The sequence below is a fragment of the Oncorhynchus clarkii genome, chromosome 16 (assembly GCF_045791955.1).
Source record: "Oncorhynchus clarkii lewisi isolate Uvic-CL-2024 chromosome 16, UVic_Ocla_1.0, whole genome shotgun sequence".
Classification (NCBI taxonomy): domain Eukaryota; kingdom Metazoa; phylum Chordata; class Actinopteri; order Salmoniformes; family Salmonidae; genus Oncorhynchus; species Oncorhynchus clarkii.
This window is the reverse complement of record NC_092162.1, coordinates 47,942,507-47,961,793: the sequence shown is the minus strand read 5'-3', so window position 1 is coordinate 47,961,793 and position 19,287 is coordinate 47,942,507. Positions and strand designations below refer to the sequence as shown.

Below are 19,287 nucleotides of genomic sequence, written 5' to 3'. Positions count from 1 at the left end.
TTTGCATAGGCTACTGGTTTAGGCCTACAGTAATAACAATGATATACAATAATAATAATAATATAATAAAACTAATTATTTTAAATAAGAACAAAATAATTAAGTTCCAAAATTGCATCCTACCCGAATAGCGTGTTGCACAGTAGCCTGCAAGGATTTGTGCTGTCTTCTATCACGTAAATTACATAGAATTGTCACGACTTCCGCCGAAGTCGGATCCTCTCCTTGTTCGGGCGGCGTTCGGCGGTCGACGTCACCGGCTTTCTAGCCATTGCCGATCCACCTTTTCATTTTTCCATTTGTCTTGTCTTGTTTTCCTACACATCTGGTTTCAATTCCCTCAGTATTAGACCTGGTTATAACCCCCTGTTCCCCCCCAATCAGGTCAGCGAAGAAGTACCCTAAATTGTTTGGCAAAATGGGTTAGGGATGCAGAGGGATAGGGCATTGTGTCAGGGCATGGTGACAGAGTTAGACAACAGCAGATGAAACCAAACCTATTGTTAGAGAAAACATTTTTGCTTTGCCCTTTGCTTCCTCTGGGTACTGTTCTATGTCCTGCTTACTCCTTTTTCATCCTCCCTTTTCTTCTACTGTGTGGAATTGTTTGTTGTTTCGTGTCCACGCTAGACAGGTTTGCGCTGGGTTATGTCAACCCATATTGTGTTTAGTGTTCTTAGTGCCGTGGGTTTTGTTCTCCGAAATAAAAGGCTCCTTTGTCTCCCCAACTTCTGCTCTCCTGCGCCTGACTCCCTTACAGCCAGTTACGCATACCTAACATGAATGCACGAAATGTGTTTATAAAAAGGCACAACAAAAAATCTACACCTTGCTAGAAAATGTCCCCTATGTGTGAAAATCCTGAAAATGCGTCTGCTCAACTGTACGCATACAGCACCCCCAACTCAAAACATCTTCACTCAGCTAAGACCGAAAACCATGGGACACCAGTACTGTCATATATGCTGGGTTACAACAATCTCTGAATCCAGGCTCTGAAACCCAGCAAAGTGCTTTCAGTTACCAGTCCTTTTCACTGCATCATGTTCTGTATAGAAAGGCTTCTGGTGGCCTCTAAAGGCTATTCTCTTCCTTTCAGCCCAGCTGCTCTTTTCATCCCTGCCTGCTCCAGCTCCATCATTGATCTAAATCTCTGAGCTTTATTTACACTCAAGTCTGCTGTGAGCTCACACCACTCGTGTTTCACCAGCTGTGTACAATTTCTACTAACAGACTGTTAAATTCAGGTGTTGAAACATTCTGGTCCCCCTGCTTTGGTATACAGTGATGTGCCTGTGCACTTTGCCATGCAGCTTTTGTTTCATTGTCACTAAGCAGCAGCAAGTAATCTCTTCATTACAGACAGGATATGAAATTGGTCAATTACAGACACTGTATGTGGTGCAATGTAATTTGGTATTATACATCATGTTACAAATACTTTCGGTGTGTAATCATCTCAGAGCGTCTTCAAGGTTCTGTCACAACAAGAGGCTTAGACTGAACACACAGACAGGCAAGACAACCACCACACCACCCTGTTGATGCTGCCCCTCTGTCTGACCAGCTTCTACTGATGGGCATTTCTGTCAGAGTGGACCCTGCCCCCTCCCTGCCTGGATACACATATGAGACTATAATCTATTTACAAAAGGGGGAAGCAAAATGCCTTATTCATTTAATCTGGTTTCTGACCTGTGTTCCTCTGGGATTTACAGAGGGCTCGTCAGGCTGCTACTGCTGCTACTGCTGGGAAATCACTTAATATGAGACCCTTGACAAAGAAAGCTCGGTTATTACGCTGTACAGAGCTCCCTCAGGATGGAAAGCCTTTAATTAGCAATAGCATAGAGGTGCTTATTGGTTGGACTTGGACCTAAGGGCTAATTATCCTATTTCAGTCTTCTAAGTAAATGGTGTGCCAATGGTCATATTCACCTTGCTAATGAGACAGAGGGATAGAATAGGGACAATGAACCAGGTTGATTGGGATTTGTGTTTGCGGTGCAGTGCGTGTGTGGTGGGCCATCTGATTACAGAACTGAAGGTCATTGCTTTCTTCCAACTTGGAGGAAGTCTAATCCAGAGAGAAGGGTCAGAATTGGACGAGATAAGACAGGAATAGCATCACAATCAAATGGACAAATTTAAAATCAGGTCAGCGAAGAAGTACCCTAAATTGTTTGGCAAAATGGGTTAGGGATGCAGAGGGATAGGGCATTGTTGTGTCAGGGCATGGTGACAGAGTTAGACAACAGCAGATGAAACCAAACCTATTGTTAGAGAAAACATTTTTGCTTTGCCCTTTGCTTCCTCTGTGTACTGTTCTATGTCCTGCTTACTCCTTTTTCATCCTCCCTTTTCTTCTACTTCCAGAGGCAAATGAACCTTTTCTTCACTGTAAGCTCCAGCCCCAGGGACTCTTAAACTCCAAAGCTCTGACAGCATTTTAAATGGATGCTGGAGGAGGATTTGCCTTGCCAGCTACTAGCCAATAGCATTGAATAGCTCCCCTGGGCTCACAGGCCAGGCAGGCATCACCATAAGGCTATTGTTTCCGAGCTGAAGACAGTTAGCAGTGTTGCTTAACATGCCTCTCACACCACAGCAGCATATGACTCCATGGGTTAATGCTTGTGGCTTTTTCATTCAACAATGTGAGTCTCGTTTTGTCTTGAGACCATTACAGTGTCAAAAGTAATTTAGCCACAAAGTGGTGTTCCTTGTTCAAAGCTCTGGTTTTCTTTCAACAATCTTAGTCAATGTTGCCTTGTCTGCTCTGCTGTTGGTCCACACCATGACAGATCAAATCTATCTGTTAGTACTGTAAACTTTGATCTCTGGTGATTGATTGATTGATACAATCTTTGTCCCTGCATGGCATTCATATCGTTGTAATATGAAGCCTCGGTACTCGGCCTGGCCTCAAGCCTTAAAGATTCCCATCTCGTTCTGGTCCTCTTTTCTTTTTTCCCCATAATTCATGTAATAGTACAGTATGTGCAAATGCAATCTCAAGATTGGATCTTTGTTGTCAGGCAATGTTCAGAAGCTGGAATGAGACATTACAGAATTAAAACAGTAATGAAAAAGAAGCCAGAACCAGTATACTTGAGGATTTTGCAAGTAAATTGCCAAGGGGGAATTTTCAGCCTTTCCCCTAATTATACTTCAGAGCCTGCAGTGCTAAATGAGGGAGAGGGGAGAGCTGCATGGGGATTGCTTTAATGGGCAAAGCGTTGATGAGCGTTCTATAAACACCAAATGTTACTCGCTCTGAATATTTCAACAGGGCTTAGCATTTTAGAACGTCTCCCAAGCTGTAACAATGAGAGCCGTTGGCCCTGGAGAGAGACGTGCGTGCCACCACACAGTCCCAACAGATCCTGTGCAGGCAACTCAAAGCCAGGGTTGAATGACTATAGTGCTTGCTATAACCCATACCATGAGTAGTTTGCCCTGGCTGGCTATCTTTAAACCAGGCCTTCTGTCATTCTCTAACTGCCTCTCTATCTATCCATGATGCCCAATCAAAATGGGCCCTGAAACCTTTTAACACTCACTTTATACAATACATTAACTGCCATTGTCTTCATGGAACATCTGTACCATATGGTTAATGTTCTGATCTACCCGCCTTACAGGGGAAATCATTATATTTATAGAAGTTTCCATTAGGCTATGTTGTATGTACCATCTTAAATAAGCATGCTCCATTCAACAAATGTAGAACTAGGAATAGATATAGCCCTTGTTTCACTCCAGACCTGTCTGCCCTTGACCAGCACAAAAACATCCTGTGGCGTTCTGCATTAGCATCGAATAGCCCCCGTGATATGCACTTTTTCAGGGAAGATAGGAACCAATATACACAGGCAGTTAGGAAAGCTAAGGCTAGCTTTTTCAAACAGAAATTTGCATCCTGTAATACTAACTCAAAAAAGTTATCAGACACTGTAAAGTCCATGGAGAATAAGAGCACCTCCTCCCAGTTGCCCACTGCACTGAGGCTAGGAAACACTGTCACTACCAATAAATCCACAATAATTGAGATCTTCAATAAGCATTTTTCTACGGCTGGCCATGCTTTCCACCTGGCTACCCCTACCCCGGTCAACAGCCCTGCGCTCCCCACAGCAACTCGCCCAAACCTCCCCCACTTCTCCTTCACCCAAATCCAGATAGCTGATGTTCTGAAAGAGCTGCAAAATCTGGACCCCTACAAATCAGCCGGGCTAGACAATCTGGACCCTCTCTAAATTTATCTGCCGAAATTATTGCAACCCCTATTACTAGCCTGTTTAACCTCTCTTTATTATCGTCTGAGATTCCCATAGATTGGAAAGCTGCCGCGGTCATCCCCCTATTCAAAGGGGGAGACACTCGACCCAAACTGCTATAGACCTATATCTATTCTAACCTGCCTTTCTAAGGTATTTGATAGCCAAGTTAACAAACAGATTAACGACCATTTTAAATCTCACCGTACCTTCTCCGCTACGCAATCCCCTCTCGCTGCTGATGATTCTTTGATCCACCTCTACGCAGACGACACCATTCTGTATAACTCTGGCCCTACTTTGGACACTGTGTAAACTAACCTTCAATGCCGTACAACTCTCCTTTTGTGGCCTCCAACTGCAAGTAAAACTAAATGCATGCTCTTCAACCGATCGCTGCCCGCACCTGCCAGCCCATACAGCATCACTACTCTGGACGGTTCTGACTTAGAATATGTGGACAACTACAAATACCTAGGTGTCTGGCTAGACTGTAAACTCTCCTTCCAGACTGACATTAAGCATCTCCAATACAAAATGACATCTAGAATCAGCTTCCTATTTCACAACAAAGCATCCTTCACTCGTGCTGCCAACATACCCTCGTAAAACTGACTATCCTACCGATCCTCGACTTCGGCGATGTCATTTACAAAATAGCCTCCAACACTCTACTCAACAAATTGGATGCAGTCTATCACAGTGCCATCCGTTTTGTTACCAATGCCCCATATACTACCTACCACTGCGTCCTGTATGCTCTCGTTGGCTGGCTTCATACTCGTCGCCAAACCCACTGGCTCAAGGTCATCTACAAGTCTCTGCTAGGTAAAGCCCCGCCTTATCTCAGCTCACTGGTCACCATAGCAGCACCCACCCGTAGCACGCGGTCCAGAAGGTATTTCTCACTGGTCACCCCCAAAGCCAATTATTCCTTTGGCCGCCTCTCCTTCCAGTTCTCTGCTGCCAATGACTGGAACGAACTGCAAAAATCTCTGAAGCTGGAGTCTCTTACCTCCCTCACTAGCTTTAAGCACCAGCTGTCAGAGCAGCTCACAGATCACTGCACCTGTACATAGCTCATCTGTAAATAGCCCATCCAATCTACCTCATCCCCATACTGTATTTATTTATTTATTTTGCTCCTTTGCACCCCAGTATCTCAACATGCACATTAATCTTCTGCATATCCTACCATTCCAGTGTTTAATTGCTATATTGTAATTCATTTGCCACCATAGCCTATTTATTGCCTTTACCTCTCTTATCCTACCTCATTTGCACATGCTGTTTATAGATTTTACTACTGTATTATTGATTGTATGTTTTTTTATTCCATGTGTAACTCTGTGTTGTTGTTGTGTGTGTCGAACTGCTTTGCTTTATCTTGGCCAGGTCGCAGTTGCAAATGAGAACTTGTTCTCAACTAGCCTACCTGGTTAAAAAAGGTGAAATAAAATTAAATAAATAAAGATAAATGTTTGGGCAATAGAGTGCTATGCTGGGTAAGGCAGGCATGCAGCATTAGGCTGTCATACAACGATGCTCTCACTACAATCACCTTGTCAGAGCCAGACTGCGTCAACTTTGTGACCCTTTTTATTTTCGATTAGTCACTTCAACCTGTACATAGCTCTCTCTCAGTGGTGGTTAAGATGTCGGTGAAACACAACACAATGCTTGTTTAGGACACAATGCTTCCTGAGGGTGGAAACGGGATGTTGTTATATAACTCAGTGTCGTTATGTGCCATTTCCATCACCAGCAGCAGCCAGCGACCCTCCCCACGGCCCATTCTGTGACACACAAACAAAAAGAGGCAGACCCTGTGGAATATAGTCTAATCTTGCTTGTTTACAACTTCAATCTCAGATTTGTCCTTTTCTAACCCTAATCATATATGAGCTAGAAATGGGGCTCTTGGATTAAGAACACAATGTTAATGGTTCGCCTCTTATTAGCCCTGTCATCCTCAGCCTTATCTGGGTCTCTGCCAGTCCCAGTGCATACAGCTGGGACTGGCTCTAGCAAAAGGAGGCAGTTGTGACATAATGTTTTTACAGAAACAAGTGACTGGTAGCTAATTGCCTAACAATGGGACTAATGGCGTGTGTGCTCATATGTAAAGTGTCAATCCTGTGTGAATCGGGGTTTAGTTCATTTTGGAAGGATTATGGATTTTGAGGTGAAATGTGAATGTGTTAATATATTAATGTGTGAATGTGTTAATCCTTCTGATTTTCTTTCTTAGAGATCTAAACCTTGCCAAGAATCTTACAATCTATTACTGATTCACTTGACATTAACAACAATTAGACCTCACAATCACAATCCATTAGACCACACGTGACACAATTCCAAAGCATCTGGGTGATTTATATACAAACTTGAAGCCAAGGTCTGAGTGAGAGGGAGCGGACAAGAGTGAGAGAAGGAAAGAGAAAGGGAGGTGATTATTTTGGGAGTGTTTTCTAAAGCTGATGCCCAGCAGGCAGCTGTATATTCACCTCTGAACAAGGAGCTGTTGCTGGATCAATACCTCTGTCCTCACCAAAGACTGAAAGGGAAGTGCACTGCCACTGAGCAAATTCATTAAAGGCCTGGTTAGTGGCACAGCACAGTGGGGTTTGGCTGGGTAGCCAGTCTCCCCTGGCTGACAGGTTCAGGTCTGGAAAATGAAGTTCCCTTTAGACAAATATACTGCTTTGAAAGGATTTGTGTAGATTGAACTGTGTACTGTATGAATTTGAATAAAACTTGAGCAAGATTACATCTTCTCAATGATTAATAAGATAAAAATTCCATGATCCTTTTAGTCTGTCACGAGATGTAAGGACCCAATAAGAACTCCAAGGAGAGCAGTCTCCACACAGTCAAAACCAGTCCAATGGCCAGTTAGCAGTCTGCTAACCCTGAAGAGCTGGTTCTGTTGTTCAATGCCTACCTTTTATTAGCATCTCGCTAATAGGCCTAGTTAGTGTGCCTTTTTTACAGAGGTAAACTAAGCAGGCTGCTCTGCTGCTGGAAGAATAAACCCACTCTGACTCTTTTGTACTTCTCAGATCAGACGCTTTATCAAACAAGTCCTACGCTTAGTTTGTTCATTTTTCGCCAACCGGTTCCCGTTCTTTCATCTTATTTGCACCTACTGAACTCAGTGTGATGCATATTAAAGCTCTTTAAGGCCACGCAGAGAGGCAGTCGGCAAAAAATGTGCTTCCAAACTAAGCCTTTACAGAATATATGTTGTGTGCTGCAAAGCTTGAATTGTGTAGTGATCAGGCTCAGATTGGGTTTGAAAAGACAGTGTTTGTGTGTGTGTGAGTGTGTGTGTGTGTGTGTGTGTGTGTGTGTGTGTGTGTGTGTGATGCGTCAATGCGTGTGTCAATGTGTGCTTGTGGCCTTCTCTTAAAATAATCTCCTCCATTGGCTGTCTGTCTATGATTAGTAACAGTCACACTGTTCTCAGCCTGCTGAAGGACTAAAGTCACTTGAAATCCAGTGGTCAGAGTTAGAATCTTTTGGACAAAGGAAATCATTTTAAATCTTGTGTGCCTCTGCCTCGTGATCATTAGACTCTAAAATTGCAATGTTGGAATCCATATCAATTCCTATGGACTACATTTCTACCAGATTATAATTGTTCATCAAAGAGTAAATAATAATAATGAAAATCCTGATCAGTAACAGGTTTCCTACCTTCTCATGTGTGCAACGTGATTCTGTCAGAGATGGTGGTGGGCAGACTATCAAAGGCCCCTCTGATTGAACTGTCACTTTGACCTGGTTCAATAATTATCGAGCACGGTGCGTCAATGTCCAACTTCAAACAGTGTTAGGCTATATGCAGGAATGTGAATAAAAAGAGATCTCTGTCTCTTTGATTTCATATGTCTCTGTCGATGACGTGGGAGCACACTGCACAGCAGTAATATCATGTCTGAACGCTTTCTACAGTACATCATATCAATTTGTTATGCCCTTGGCTTACACCACACACTAGTAGTTCACAAACCTGCTGAATTTCAGTCTCCAAACAACCATAAATGAACCATTACACAATGCATCGACTCCGTGTTATACACCAAGAGAAAATATTACATTCTCAGGTGTATCCACTGATGCCGCATAGTACTACAGCATGTAGAAGCTTAGTTCAAACTCTTGTCATGACACCATAGAAGGTAGACATAAGCAGAAGTGTGATGTTCTCTCAGGGTAGAATGGTAAAAACAGTGGCTGACACTGGGGGTTCACTAACGAAAATAAATGTCAGCCAGGTGTAGGTAAAAGGCTGCTGATTACGCTTTGTACTGTCTCTGTGCTCTATTCATCATTGGAAACCGCACCAATGAATAGGGCTACATAGGGCTGTATACTGACTGAATAGTGATACTTCCCCTACCAATCATTTTCCTCCTCACACACAAGCAGATCACGTAGTACACTAACAAATATACATGTTTACATATGCACACACACACACACACACACACACACACACACACACACACACACACACACACACACACACACACACACACACACACACACACACACAGGTGAACAGCTTGCTGCTGAAATAGACCCAGCAGTCCTGTCACTCAGGGGAAGTGTTACATCTCTTTTACCGTTGCAGGCAGGCCACAGCTCCCATGACACTTTCGCTAAGCCTGTGCTTCCCCACTGTGTGTGAGAACTGGTGATGGGCGTTTAAAGCAGCCTGAGCCCAGGGGGATCTTCCATCTACTTGATAATTATCTCTGTGCCTGTGGTCCAGGTTCCATACACAGCCAGCCTGACCCTGGGACGGAGATGCACGGGGCTGCAGCACTTCTCACCATCTTTCCATAGAGCCTAGAGTGCTGTGATGCGTGCACATGCTTGTGTGGGTCTGTGTGTGTGTGCCTGTGCATCCGCGTGGCTAAGGCAGATGAATTACAGCAGCCTACAGTATATTGCTGTGAAGCCGGCTGTATTTGTCTCGCCGTTGTTCTGCTTCAGCCAATGAGACAGACTGAGATAAGTGAGAGCTCTCATACAGCAGAGGGGGTATGAGGTTAGATAAAGGAAACAAACCCCAAACTAATGTTGTGGTAATTAAATGTGAGCGGTACATGCTCAACTCCCAGGCAGGATTTCCAACTGTGCTGTCAGAGGGAGATGCTGAATGACCATGCAGTGAAGCTGTGTTCAATGACACAATTCCCACTGGGCACACACTGGTTGAATCAATGTTTCAACATCATTTCAATGAAATTACGCTGAACTAACTTGGAATAGACGTTGAATTGATGTCTGTGCCCAGTGGGTTCCTACTCCTCCACGCAGCAGCTTGCTTGATAAGCATTAATCTCACATAAATATGGTATTTTTATACTTTTTAATGTCATGTTTACAGATCGTGAAGAATGAACAGGTTAATCTGAGCTACTAGAAAAAAATGACACCAAAAGCTCAGGCTACAACTAGTTTTCCTGTGCCCACAAAACAGTTCCATCATCAATTTCCTCAGCATGATTTAGGCTTCCAGCTGCATGCGCGTGAGTCATTATGCCAGAGCCTTGTTTGCCAGGTAGATCTGTGACGTCAGACGCATCAGGAAGAGAGAACCAATAAACAGACAGACTTGTCTAGACCGACTAGCCTAGCCAGCACTGACTGTTGCTGTGGAAACCGCTATCCGTATTGACAGACAATTCCATGGCAGGAGAATACGGCCATCATTCATCAGAGCTTTAGGATCCCCTGTCTCCTGTCTCAGAGAGGTGATGTCACAACAGCCAACCAGCAGAGAGAGAGGATCCATCAGCTCTGCTTTACACTAATCCCTGATTCCCTGAGCGCTCTACTATCACCTCTGTCTATGGTCAGGTTACGACAGCCAGAAGAGATGACTGAGGTCAGGATACAGAATATCACATCTGCTCCTCAGTTCGTCCCCATTTAAGACACTGTAATAGCTTTGAAGTACTTCAATGGGGTGACAACCTGTCTCTGCCTTATGTCAGTGTTTGTTCTATTCCCCATGTTAACCTCTGTGAGTCTCTGATTCTACTTGTAGTTCACCTTAAATTAGTATAAGGTGCTTGTGGCAGCAGAGGCCTATGCACCAAACCCAGTACATCTGGGTAGACAGCCTACATAGTGGAATACAGGGTTGCACTCTCTGCAGTAAAATGCACAGTTTATATTTGCATTGCTAAATAACCTTAATAAAATCATAAGTTAATAGCCTTTAAAGTTCAATCAGACAGTCCTTTGGTGCTTTAATATGCAGTGACCTTTAAAAGACATACAAGATTAAGCACAGATGGTCAATTTACATTTCTCACTTCATTTAGTCATATAAAGAGAATCATGTAATTTTGATGAGCAGAGCATATACCAGTGTGTACTAAATAATTCTACACCCTGAGCTCAGTTGGGAAGCACTGATGCTTTCAAATCTCTGGCCTAGCCTGTATGCCATTGGCCTGTTCTGTAGCTCTCCCTGGTGGTTAGTTGGAAAACCGTGCGGACATGGTGATGTGGGTTACAGGAGAAGATCAGTTATGGTGCCCTTCATCTGCTGGTAGAGGGCAACTCCTCTGTCTTTTGCAGTGCAGTTTGGTCTAGCTATATCAATAACGTCGCTGTAGAAGTGCTGTGTGACACACAATGTATTTTTAGTTAGTGCTTCACAACAGTACTTAAAAGATCTAAGGACACATTGAAAATACTTGATGAGCTCCAGCTCTGTGTTCATTTGCTTACAGTGCCTTCAGAAAGTATTCACACTCCTAGACTTTTTCCACATTTTGTTGTTTTACAAGGTGGAATTAAGATGGATTTAACTGTTGTTGTTTTTGTCAACGATCTACACAAAACTCTGTACTGTGAAAGTGGAAGAAATATTCTAAAATTTGTAAAAAATATATTGAAAAATAAAGCACTAATATATCTTTATTAGATAAGTATTCATTCCCCTGAGTCAATACAAGTGGCGGTCGGTTCCAGATGAGGGAGGACAAGAAAATGTTTTAATAGCATGGCCTTATTTCCATTACAGGATATTGGATGACTGTCATTCATATTCCATTCACCCAGCTCAATGTAACGGTGATAGGTTTAGGCTACTTACTACATGATACTCAAATTTTCCCTATACCCAACATGAGGTTGCTGCAACCTAGCCTATGAATGAAAGTTTACAACGTAGGTGCACAGGTCGAGATACATTTCAGTAATCAAGGTGACAGACATTGATTGACACGTTCCACCTTGCACAATCTTGCCTGCATCTAGCTCATCTAGGGTGCAATCATTAGTCCAACAGTTGCAAAGGATAGTTTCTATTGGACAAATTCAGGCATGTTTGTTTTTCAACAGAATCAGTGGAACGAATACACCCCTATCACATGCAAACAGTTCACTTTCATAGCAGCCAGATCGTTGTATAATTCCTTCTTGCATCTACGTGCATCTTACCTTTTTCCCTTCGCTTGTGGACAGTGCACAACACATCAGCAGTCAGTGTCCAGGCAAAATAACCTTTCCAAGCCAAACACACAGCCTACATCATTGTCACCATATTATCTAATGTCAAGTCAACAACATAGCTAATAGAACTAACGCGTTAGTAAACCCACTACAATCATGCAGTACAGTTAGCAAGCAGTTTAGCAGTTACGGTGGCAATAAATTAATCAAATGCTTACCTTGACTTGGAAGAGTTCCAGTGTTGAATAGCCAGAGCCAGCTAGGTAACATAGCATCCCTCTCTGTTTGAGCCGGGTGTTTGAGTAATCTAAACTAGCTAGCTAGCTGCATTTGCTAGCTAAGTAAGTGAAACAAAACATTTTTTTTACGAAATATAGCTAGCACTCTCTCTCTCGCGCGCGCGTCTCCTTCATTTTTGAAGAAATTAATTTGTTCAAAACGGTTCAACTATTGTCTCTCTCTCTTTGAGTTAACTACACACCTCATTTTATGCACTGCAGTGCTAGCTAGCTGTAGCTTATGCTTTCAGTACTAGATTAATTTTCTTATCCTTTGATTGGGTGGACAACATATTAGTTCATGCTGCAATAGCTCTGATTGGTTGGAGGATGTTCTCCAGAACTTGCCATAATTACTATGTAAGTCTATGGAAGGGAGTGAGATCCACGAGTCAATGTGCCCAGAGGAAGATGTAAACAAGCTGCTGATGCTACTGTAGACCTTCATTGCAAAACAACGTGTTTTAATCAATTATTTGGTGACGTGAATATATTTAATATAGTTTTATCTAAAAATAGACACAATTAATGTTTCACTATTTTTATGAAATTCACCAAGGAGGATGGTCCTCGCCTGCCTCCTCTGGGGAGGAGTTAGAATCACCTTCGGCAGCGATTACAGCTGTGAGTAATGCCACACCTGGAGCTTTCCACACCTGGATTGTGCAACATTTGCCCATTATTCTTTTCAAAATTCAAAAGCTCTGTCAAATTGGTTGTTGATCACTACTTGACAACCATTTTGTGGTTTTGCCATATATTTTAAAGCAGATTTAAGTCAAAATTGTAACTCGGCCACTCAGGAACATTCACTGTCTTCTTGGTAACCAACTCCAGTGTAGATTTGGCCGTGTGTTATTGTTTGGTGAAAAGCAGACTGAACCAGTTTTTCTTACCTTATAGATAATTGTATTTTATGGAGGTACAGAGATGAGGTAGTCATTTAAAAATCATGTTAAACACTATTATTGCAGAGTCCATGCAACATATGTGACTTGTTAAGCACAGTTCTACTCCTGAGGCTTGCCATAAAAATGGGGTTGAATACTTATTGACTCAACACATTTCAACTTTTCATTTTGTATTAATTTGTAAATAAAAAATAAAAATACATAATTCCACTTTGACATTATGGGGGTTTTGTGTGTAGGCCAGTGACAAAACATCTCAATTTAATCCATTTTAAAGAGAAGCAATAAAACTCTTATAAAACTCTTACGTTAACTATCGCCTCCTCTTTCTCATACTGTATATTCTAAAATATATCATATTCTCTGTTCCAGGATGAGCCCTCCAGGGCTGTAGACGCGCCCCAGCTGGAGACATGTTCTAAGGGCAGCAGGAGACCTGCGCTGTGACAACCATGAAAGGGTTAGGAGCCAATCGCAGCCGTCACCTGTCGGACTCCTGTGAGCCATCGGGGGCCCCAAAGAAGCCCCTGTACCCCTTGACCTCTGACGCCCACGGCCCCTTCCTTCTGAGCCCCACCATGAACCACTACGGCACCCTGGACCCCCACCAACTCTACCAGGGCCCCAACCCCCAATCCCTGCCTTCGGAGTGCCTGCTGCCCCTCAACCAGATGTCCAACAGCAGCACCTTCCCCCGCCTCAAATTCACCTCCCAACAAGAGCAGGCTGACTACTCCCCGGACTACTCCCAGGGCTACATGGTCCCTGCCGGGGGTGGGCCTGTGGGCAGCCGGGCGGGCACCCTGTCCACCTCCATGTCCATGGGCCTGGGTCTTAGAGGGGCTCCCATGATCACCAGTGGATCAGTTACCATCTCCTCTGCAGCAGCAGCCAAGATGAACCGGCTGCCATCTAACCTGTTGGACCAGCTGGAGAAGCACCTACCTCTGCAAAGGGATGGCTTCAGTACCCTCCAGTTCCACCGGGGCAGGGTGGCCAAGCAGCGCAGCGAGAGTCCCGGACGCATCCGTCACATCATGCACTCTGTCCAGAAGCTCTTCAACAAGTCCCAGTCGCTGGAGGGCTCGGTGGTCAAGGGCATCATGAACAGCACTACAGGGGGAGGTGAGGAGGGGACTAGGCAGACCCGCAGGAGTAAGAGTAAAGACAGGGCTAAGACTGAGACGCTGAAGCAGCAACCTAGCAGGCAGAATGCACTGGGGCTCTGGCGCTCAGACAATGCCCTGGACAGTGACACAACCGCCAAAGCTGGCACTATCGCTGTGGGCTACCGTAACCCACTTAGCATGATGACACTGGGCAGGGCGGTGTCAGACAGCCAGGCTCCTCCCAGGCACCTCCCACAGGGCTACAACACCATCTCTGCTCACACACTCAAGGCCTCCAAGAGCAGCAGCGACCTCAAGTACCTGGCCTGCCCGCAAGCGCTGGTAGGGACCAGGGGAGGGGAGCTGGTGGGAGGAGGAGGCAGGGAGAGCACCCTGGTGAAGAGAGGCTCCTGGTCCACACTGACCCTCAGCCAGGCCAGGCAGGTGCTCCAGAAGGGCTCAGCCACAGTCAACAGGAAGCTGCTCAAAACCAAGTCGTGTCACCAGGACCTGACCTGTCAGTACCTCCAGGTAGGAGGCCCAGTGAGTATTATTCAGGCACTAGCATCCACTGCACCCCCTAATTCCCCTCACAGCTTTACTGTTCCCTGAAATGAGGAGATTTGTTTTCAAACCTAATTCATTTGAATCATTTTTTAACTACTGCAGCAGTATCTTCACATTTACAGTCTATAATCCCATTATTCAAATACTTTCATTTCAAATACACACACAGTACATTCACATGAAATGACCCATTCAAGGTCTCTCTCATTAAGCTAGTTAAAAGATTGTCTGATTTAGTGGAGTTGAAGGTTTGGTGACTCATTGTGGCCCAATGCTGTCTGTAGATTCCCCTGGGGGACTGGAGCGCTACGCTGGGGGGCCGGGGCCGGCCCGGGGGTCTGGAGATCCCCTGCCGGAGGATGCGTAGTGGCAGCTACGTCAAGGCCATGGGGGACGTGGACCAGGACAGCGAGGAGTCGGAGGGAAGCCCCAAACCCTCACCCAAAACAGCTGCCCGCCGCCAGAGCTACTTGAAGGCCACCCATCAGTCCCTGAGCGAGCAGCAGCCTCCACCACCACTGCACAAGTGAGTGAAACAGCCTCAAGAGGAAATATGCATATAGATCATACTGTAGTTAATACTGTTTAGAAATGTCTCAGAAGAGGGGCTTGTTTCTCATTATCAATCTATGTCATGACAGAACAAATAACATGGGATGTCCGAGGGAACGTATTATTTTATAGAGAAGTAGCTACAGACACCCTGCATGGAAACCTGCCTGCTCTAAAAGAGAGTTGAATATAGCAATGCAATTCAATTAAAGTGGCCACCACAAATGGACAGCAGGGGGCAGAATCCTGACACTGATGTGGAACAGTTTCTACACTATATGCAAGGTAAAACCTGCAGGCTGCAACAGACCCTTGTTCATTAGGAGTACATATCAGCTTAACATGTTCTTAGGGGATGTTCATTTATAGGAAAAGGAAATCACCTACCAGCAACAGGTAACCAAAAGTTTCCATTTGAGGTCAAAAAGGTGAAATGTTTTGTCATGTTCCCCACCACCCAAACCGGCAGGCCTCGCTGCTACGCTCTCATGCTGAAGGATAATGGGGTACTGTGGTCTCCGCTACAGAGTGCATGCTCAATGCAGCATTTGGCCAGGTCAGTGTCTTATGGAGGGGGGCAGCACGGCCCTCCATTCACACATGCCCACCGCTGCTGCCGCTTCTCTCTAACCACCACAGTGCTTTGTGTCGTGCTCCTTCCCACACCCCATCTATTACCAAGTGCTCCGAGTGGTGTGTTAGTATCCCAGCCACAGCCAATCCAGTCATGTCTCTCATTATAAACCACTGATTCCCCATACAAACCCCTTCCACCCTCACCCCGGCACACACATTCCCACTAACAGGTGCCTTCTTGACAGACAAGTCAGAACAGAGGAAACAATCTATCCGTCTCAGCAGATTCCATTAATGATTACAAAGCAAAAAAATAACTCACATTTCCTCCCTTTTGTTTTGATGTTTACTGATGACTCAATGTTTCCTCTGTGCTGTCATTTTGATACCCAGCTACACCCCAATATCCTCTCATGTCACTGGTATTTAATCTCACAAAATCACAAGAGGTTTGGGGAAGGTTCAAGCATCCACTGAAAATGGATGCTCCAGCACCAGCGGTTCTCATCAACCCAAGACGTCACGTTTCCTCCCCACCCTTCATCCAAGTTTTTTCCTTACTGTTGAGGGGTAATTTCAGCAGCTAATTCTCCCCCCTTTCCCTGTAGCTGTCTCCCCTCCCTGAGAGAGCTCTCCACCAATCGGAGCCTGGACAACCTGGACTGCTTGGTGAGCCCAGGAGAGCCCCCGATGGCCATGCGGCACTGGGATGATGGCAAAGACTTCCACCAGAGCTACTCTACCCTGGGCAGGGGCATGATGAGCAGTGGGCAGGTATGTAAGTCCACTCTCTCTATTACTCAGGACCCTCTTCATCAGGGTCTAAAACAGGCCTATCAGTTTGTGTGGGAATAATACCCCCATACAACAAATACAACAGAAGTGTGACAGATGTAGGTACTACTGAATGAAATGAATTATTCATGCCCTCAGTCAGTGCAAAGACCTTCAGTGTGGACAAGCCTCAAGCCTGAAACAACAACCAGAAATTAATAGGATGTTGACAGCATGGTCAGCTTGCGTGCTAAAATTATAGACCGTAAAGATGGTTTCAAGATGGTAATAATCATTCCAAAACCATGGTTAAAAGTATTGCAAGATTCTAATGGATCAAATAACAGATAAGCAGCAACCAAGGAAAAAGCTCTTATTTGTAAATATCATGAAATGGTGTGAAGTTTCATCATTTGATTTGAATGAAGTTTTAAAATGTATTTTGAATACTGAGCATCCCTGTTACATCTCCTTTCTTTCTTGGGGGATACAATGATGACCATGAGCCAACTCTGGCACCAGCATCCTCCTCACACTGCAATGAAAAGCAGGACGAACAAGCAGAGACTCCACCTGCTACCAACATCATTAAAACCTTGAACATCACAGCAGCCTGGTATAGAAGACTGGGCGTAATAGGCTATCATTGTTCCTCCTCCTCTACTCTGGCACTATTTGAACAGTGAAACGAGCCCTTATCGCAGGGTGGACAGGTGAAGTTGACTCAGCTGGCCGGTCTCTCTACAATACTTACTTCCTGTCCATCCTATACAGTTGTATTATGATATATTTCTGCTGGTGAATCTGCTGTTGTGGAAAAGTGTCATGTTGTCAACACCAGAGCCTGTAAATGTGCTACACCAATAAACAAGTCCTGTAGATCAATAGAGTCGCTGAGCTGAGCAAAATCAGACACCACCACAACCACTACGACTATGATGTGGAGAGAGTGGACAGCTTGTAGTGGGAGGCTGTTGATGCCTCAGTCACAGTGATTGCATTAGCTCCAGGGATGAGGAAAGGGAAATCTGACACCACTGGCTTGTCATCACTGATTAAACATTCTATGTGGTATTTCACAGATAGAATCTGTGTACTCACTGTATTGTATCAGTGAACACAAAGCTCAAACAGAATATTGATATAATGAGATATCTTCAACATGGTTATTGAAGTAGCTTACTTTTAATCAATCCGTTACATTAAGTACAATTTGGACTGTGCATGATAACTCCTGTACCCATTTTCCTCAGTGCATGAGATTCTTTGGTAAATCTAACAGTCCTTTTGATTGGGCTCTTGTGACCTGAGGGAAACAGGATCCTTCCCACACTCTCACCATACACCACTACCTTACTCCAGAAGCATGCCCTGCCACCCGAGACTTGCACTGCTTTCGCCTCACAGGCGGTGGCGGGCTAGCTGTCGCCTAAGTCCCCGCCCCCAACGTGTCAACCTGCACGTGTCCTTTCAGGTGTGTGGGCAGGGCTGCGGGCGCTCGCTGTACTGCGAGGGGGAGTCCCAGGCAGTGGAGGCTCTGAACCTGCCCACACCGACGTGCTTTCGCTCCCGCAGCCACAGCTACCTGCGGGCCATCCAGGCCGGCTGCTCCCAGGATGAGGACACCGCCTCAGTGGACTCTGATTCACCTCCACCCACCACCACCGGCTGCACCTACACCTCCAGCCCCAGTGAGTGTACTGTAATGCTTAGTATGGGGGGAGGGGGGGGGGGGGGGGGGGGGGGGGGGGGGGGGGGCTGGGCCCTGGGCTCAGGAAAGAGGTGGGCTGGGCCCTGGGCGTAGGAGGGGGATGGGCCCTGGGCTCAATTCATTAATAATTTAGTATCTGCAAGATAAGGACTATTATGTAAGATTCCCACATGCATTGATGTATATTTTCAAATCCAGCAGAAGGGAAATTAATATGAAGGGTGTGAGGGACTGTACTTCTTCCGTTGTAAAGTGTATGTACTCAGTGACGCATGCACTTACACACAAACAGGGTGAGACAGATTCGGTCTCTGGCTGGTGGCTCTGAATGGCCTACCAGCACAGTGTGGAAGTAGACTGCAGCAAGACTGAACTGGTGCCAACTAACTCATCCATACCCATTACACAACAGTGAGCAGGGGAGATATGATGTCTGGTGATCATGGTGGGTTTGATGACCTGGGTCACACACACATATAGTACACACTACACACGCACTGGCGCTGCTGCTGTCTTCCATGCATGAGCACAACATTTCTCCTCTCTAGCCATCCTTATCAAAAGATCACTCCACATCAAGCCAATTCAAAGTTTTAGAGGAATTACTTACATGACATGAAGCAATTCATCCAGTGCAGCTGTGGATGGTCTCAGATAGGGGTCTGTCGACTGCTGGAGCCTGTAAACATAAGAACAGATCAAAACATTATTTGATCTCTCAAAAACATGAAGCCCAAAGCACGACAATCATGTGTTGAGTATGAATAAAAACACATCAAGGTCTACTTTTCATTGCAATTGTTTCCTCCAAACAATTTCTGTTTACATTCCTGAATCTGATGTATTTCTGTGGCTCAGCTCAGGGCCTTTGATGTATGTTACCACATCAAGGCCTATGAAAAGGGCACTCAGACAGAGCTTACAGGGGGTGAAAAGTTTATCGGGGTAGAGTCTGAACAGCATGGAAATCAATGTGCCATGTGAATGCAGTCTCTTTGCAGCACAACAGCGACGCTTGCCCAGATGAACTTTGCCTCAGGGCAGACT

At 45.0% G+C, this 19,287-nt stretch overlaps 1 protein-coding gene across 1 annotated transcript in view; it reads left to right on the top strand.

Annotated features, from left to right (window-relative positions):
* Nucleotides 1-19,287, top strand: part of LOC139368622 (disks large-associated protein 4-like) — a 143,358-nt gene that overhangs the window by 100,821 nt on the left and 23,250 nt on the right. The window contains exons 2-6 of the mRNA XM_071107715.1: nucleotides 13,324-14,591; nucleotides 14,912-15,153; nucleotides 15,649-15,735; nucleotides 16,364-16,529; nucleotides 18,004-18,220. Of these exons, the coding sequence (XP_070963816.1) occupies nucleotides 13,404-14,591; nucleotides 14,912-15,153; nucleotides 15,649-15,735; nucleotides 16,364-16,529; nucleotides 18,004-18,220 (1,900 nt within the window). The 5' untranslated portion in view covers nucleotides 13,324-13,403. The remainder of the gene's footprint in view (nucleotides 1-13,323; nucleotides 14,592-14,911; nucleotides 15,154-15,648; nucleotides 15,736-16,363; nucleotides 16,530-18,003; nucleotides 18,221-19,287) is intronic.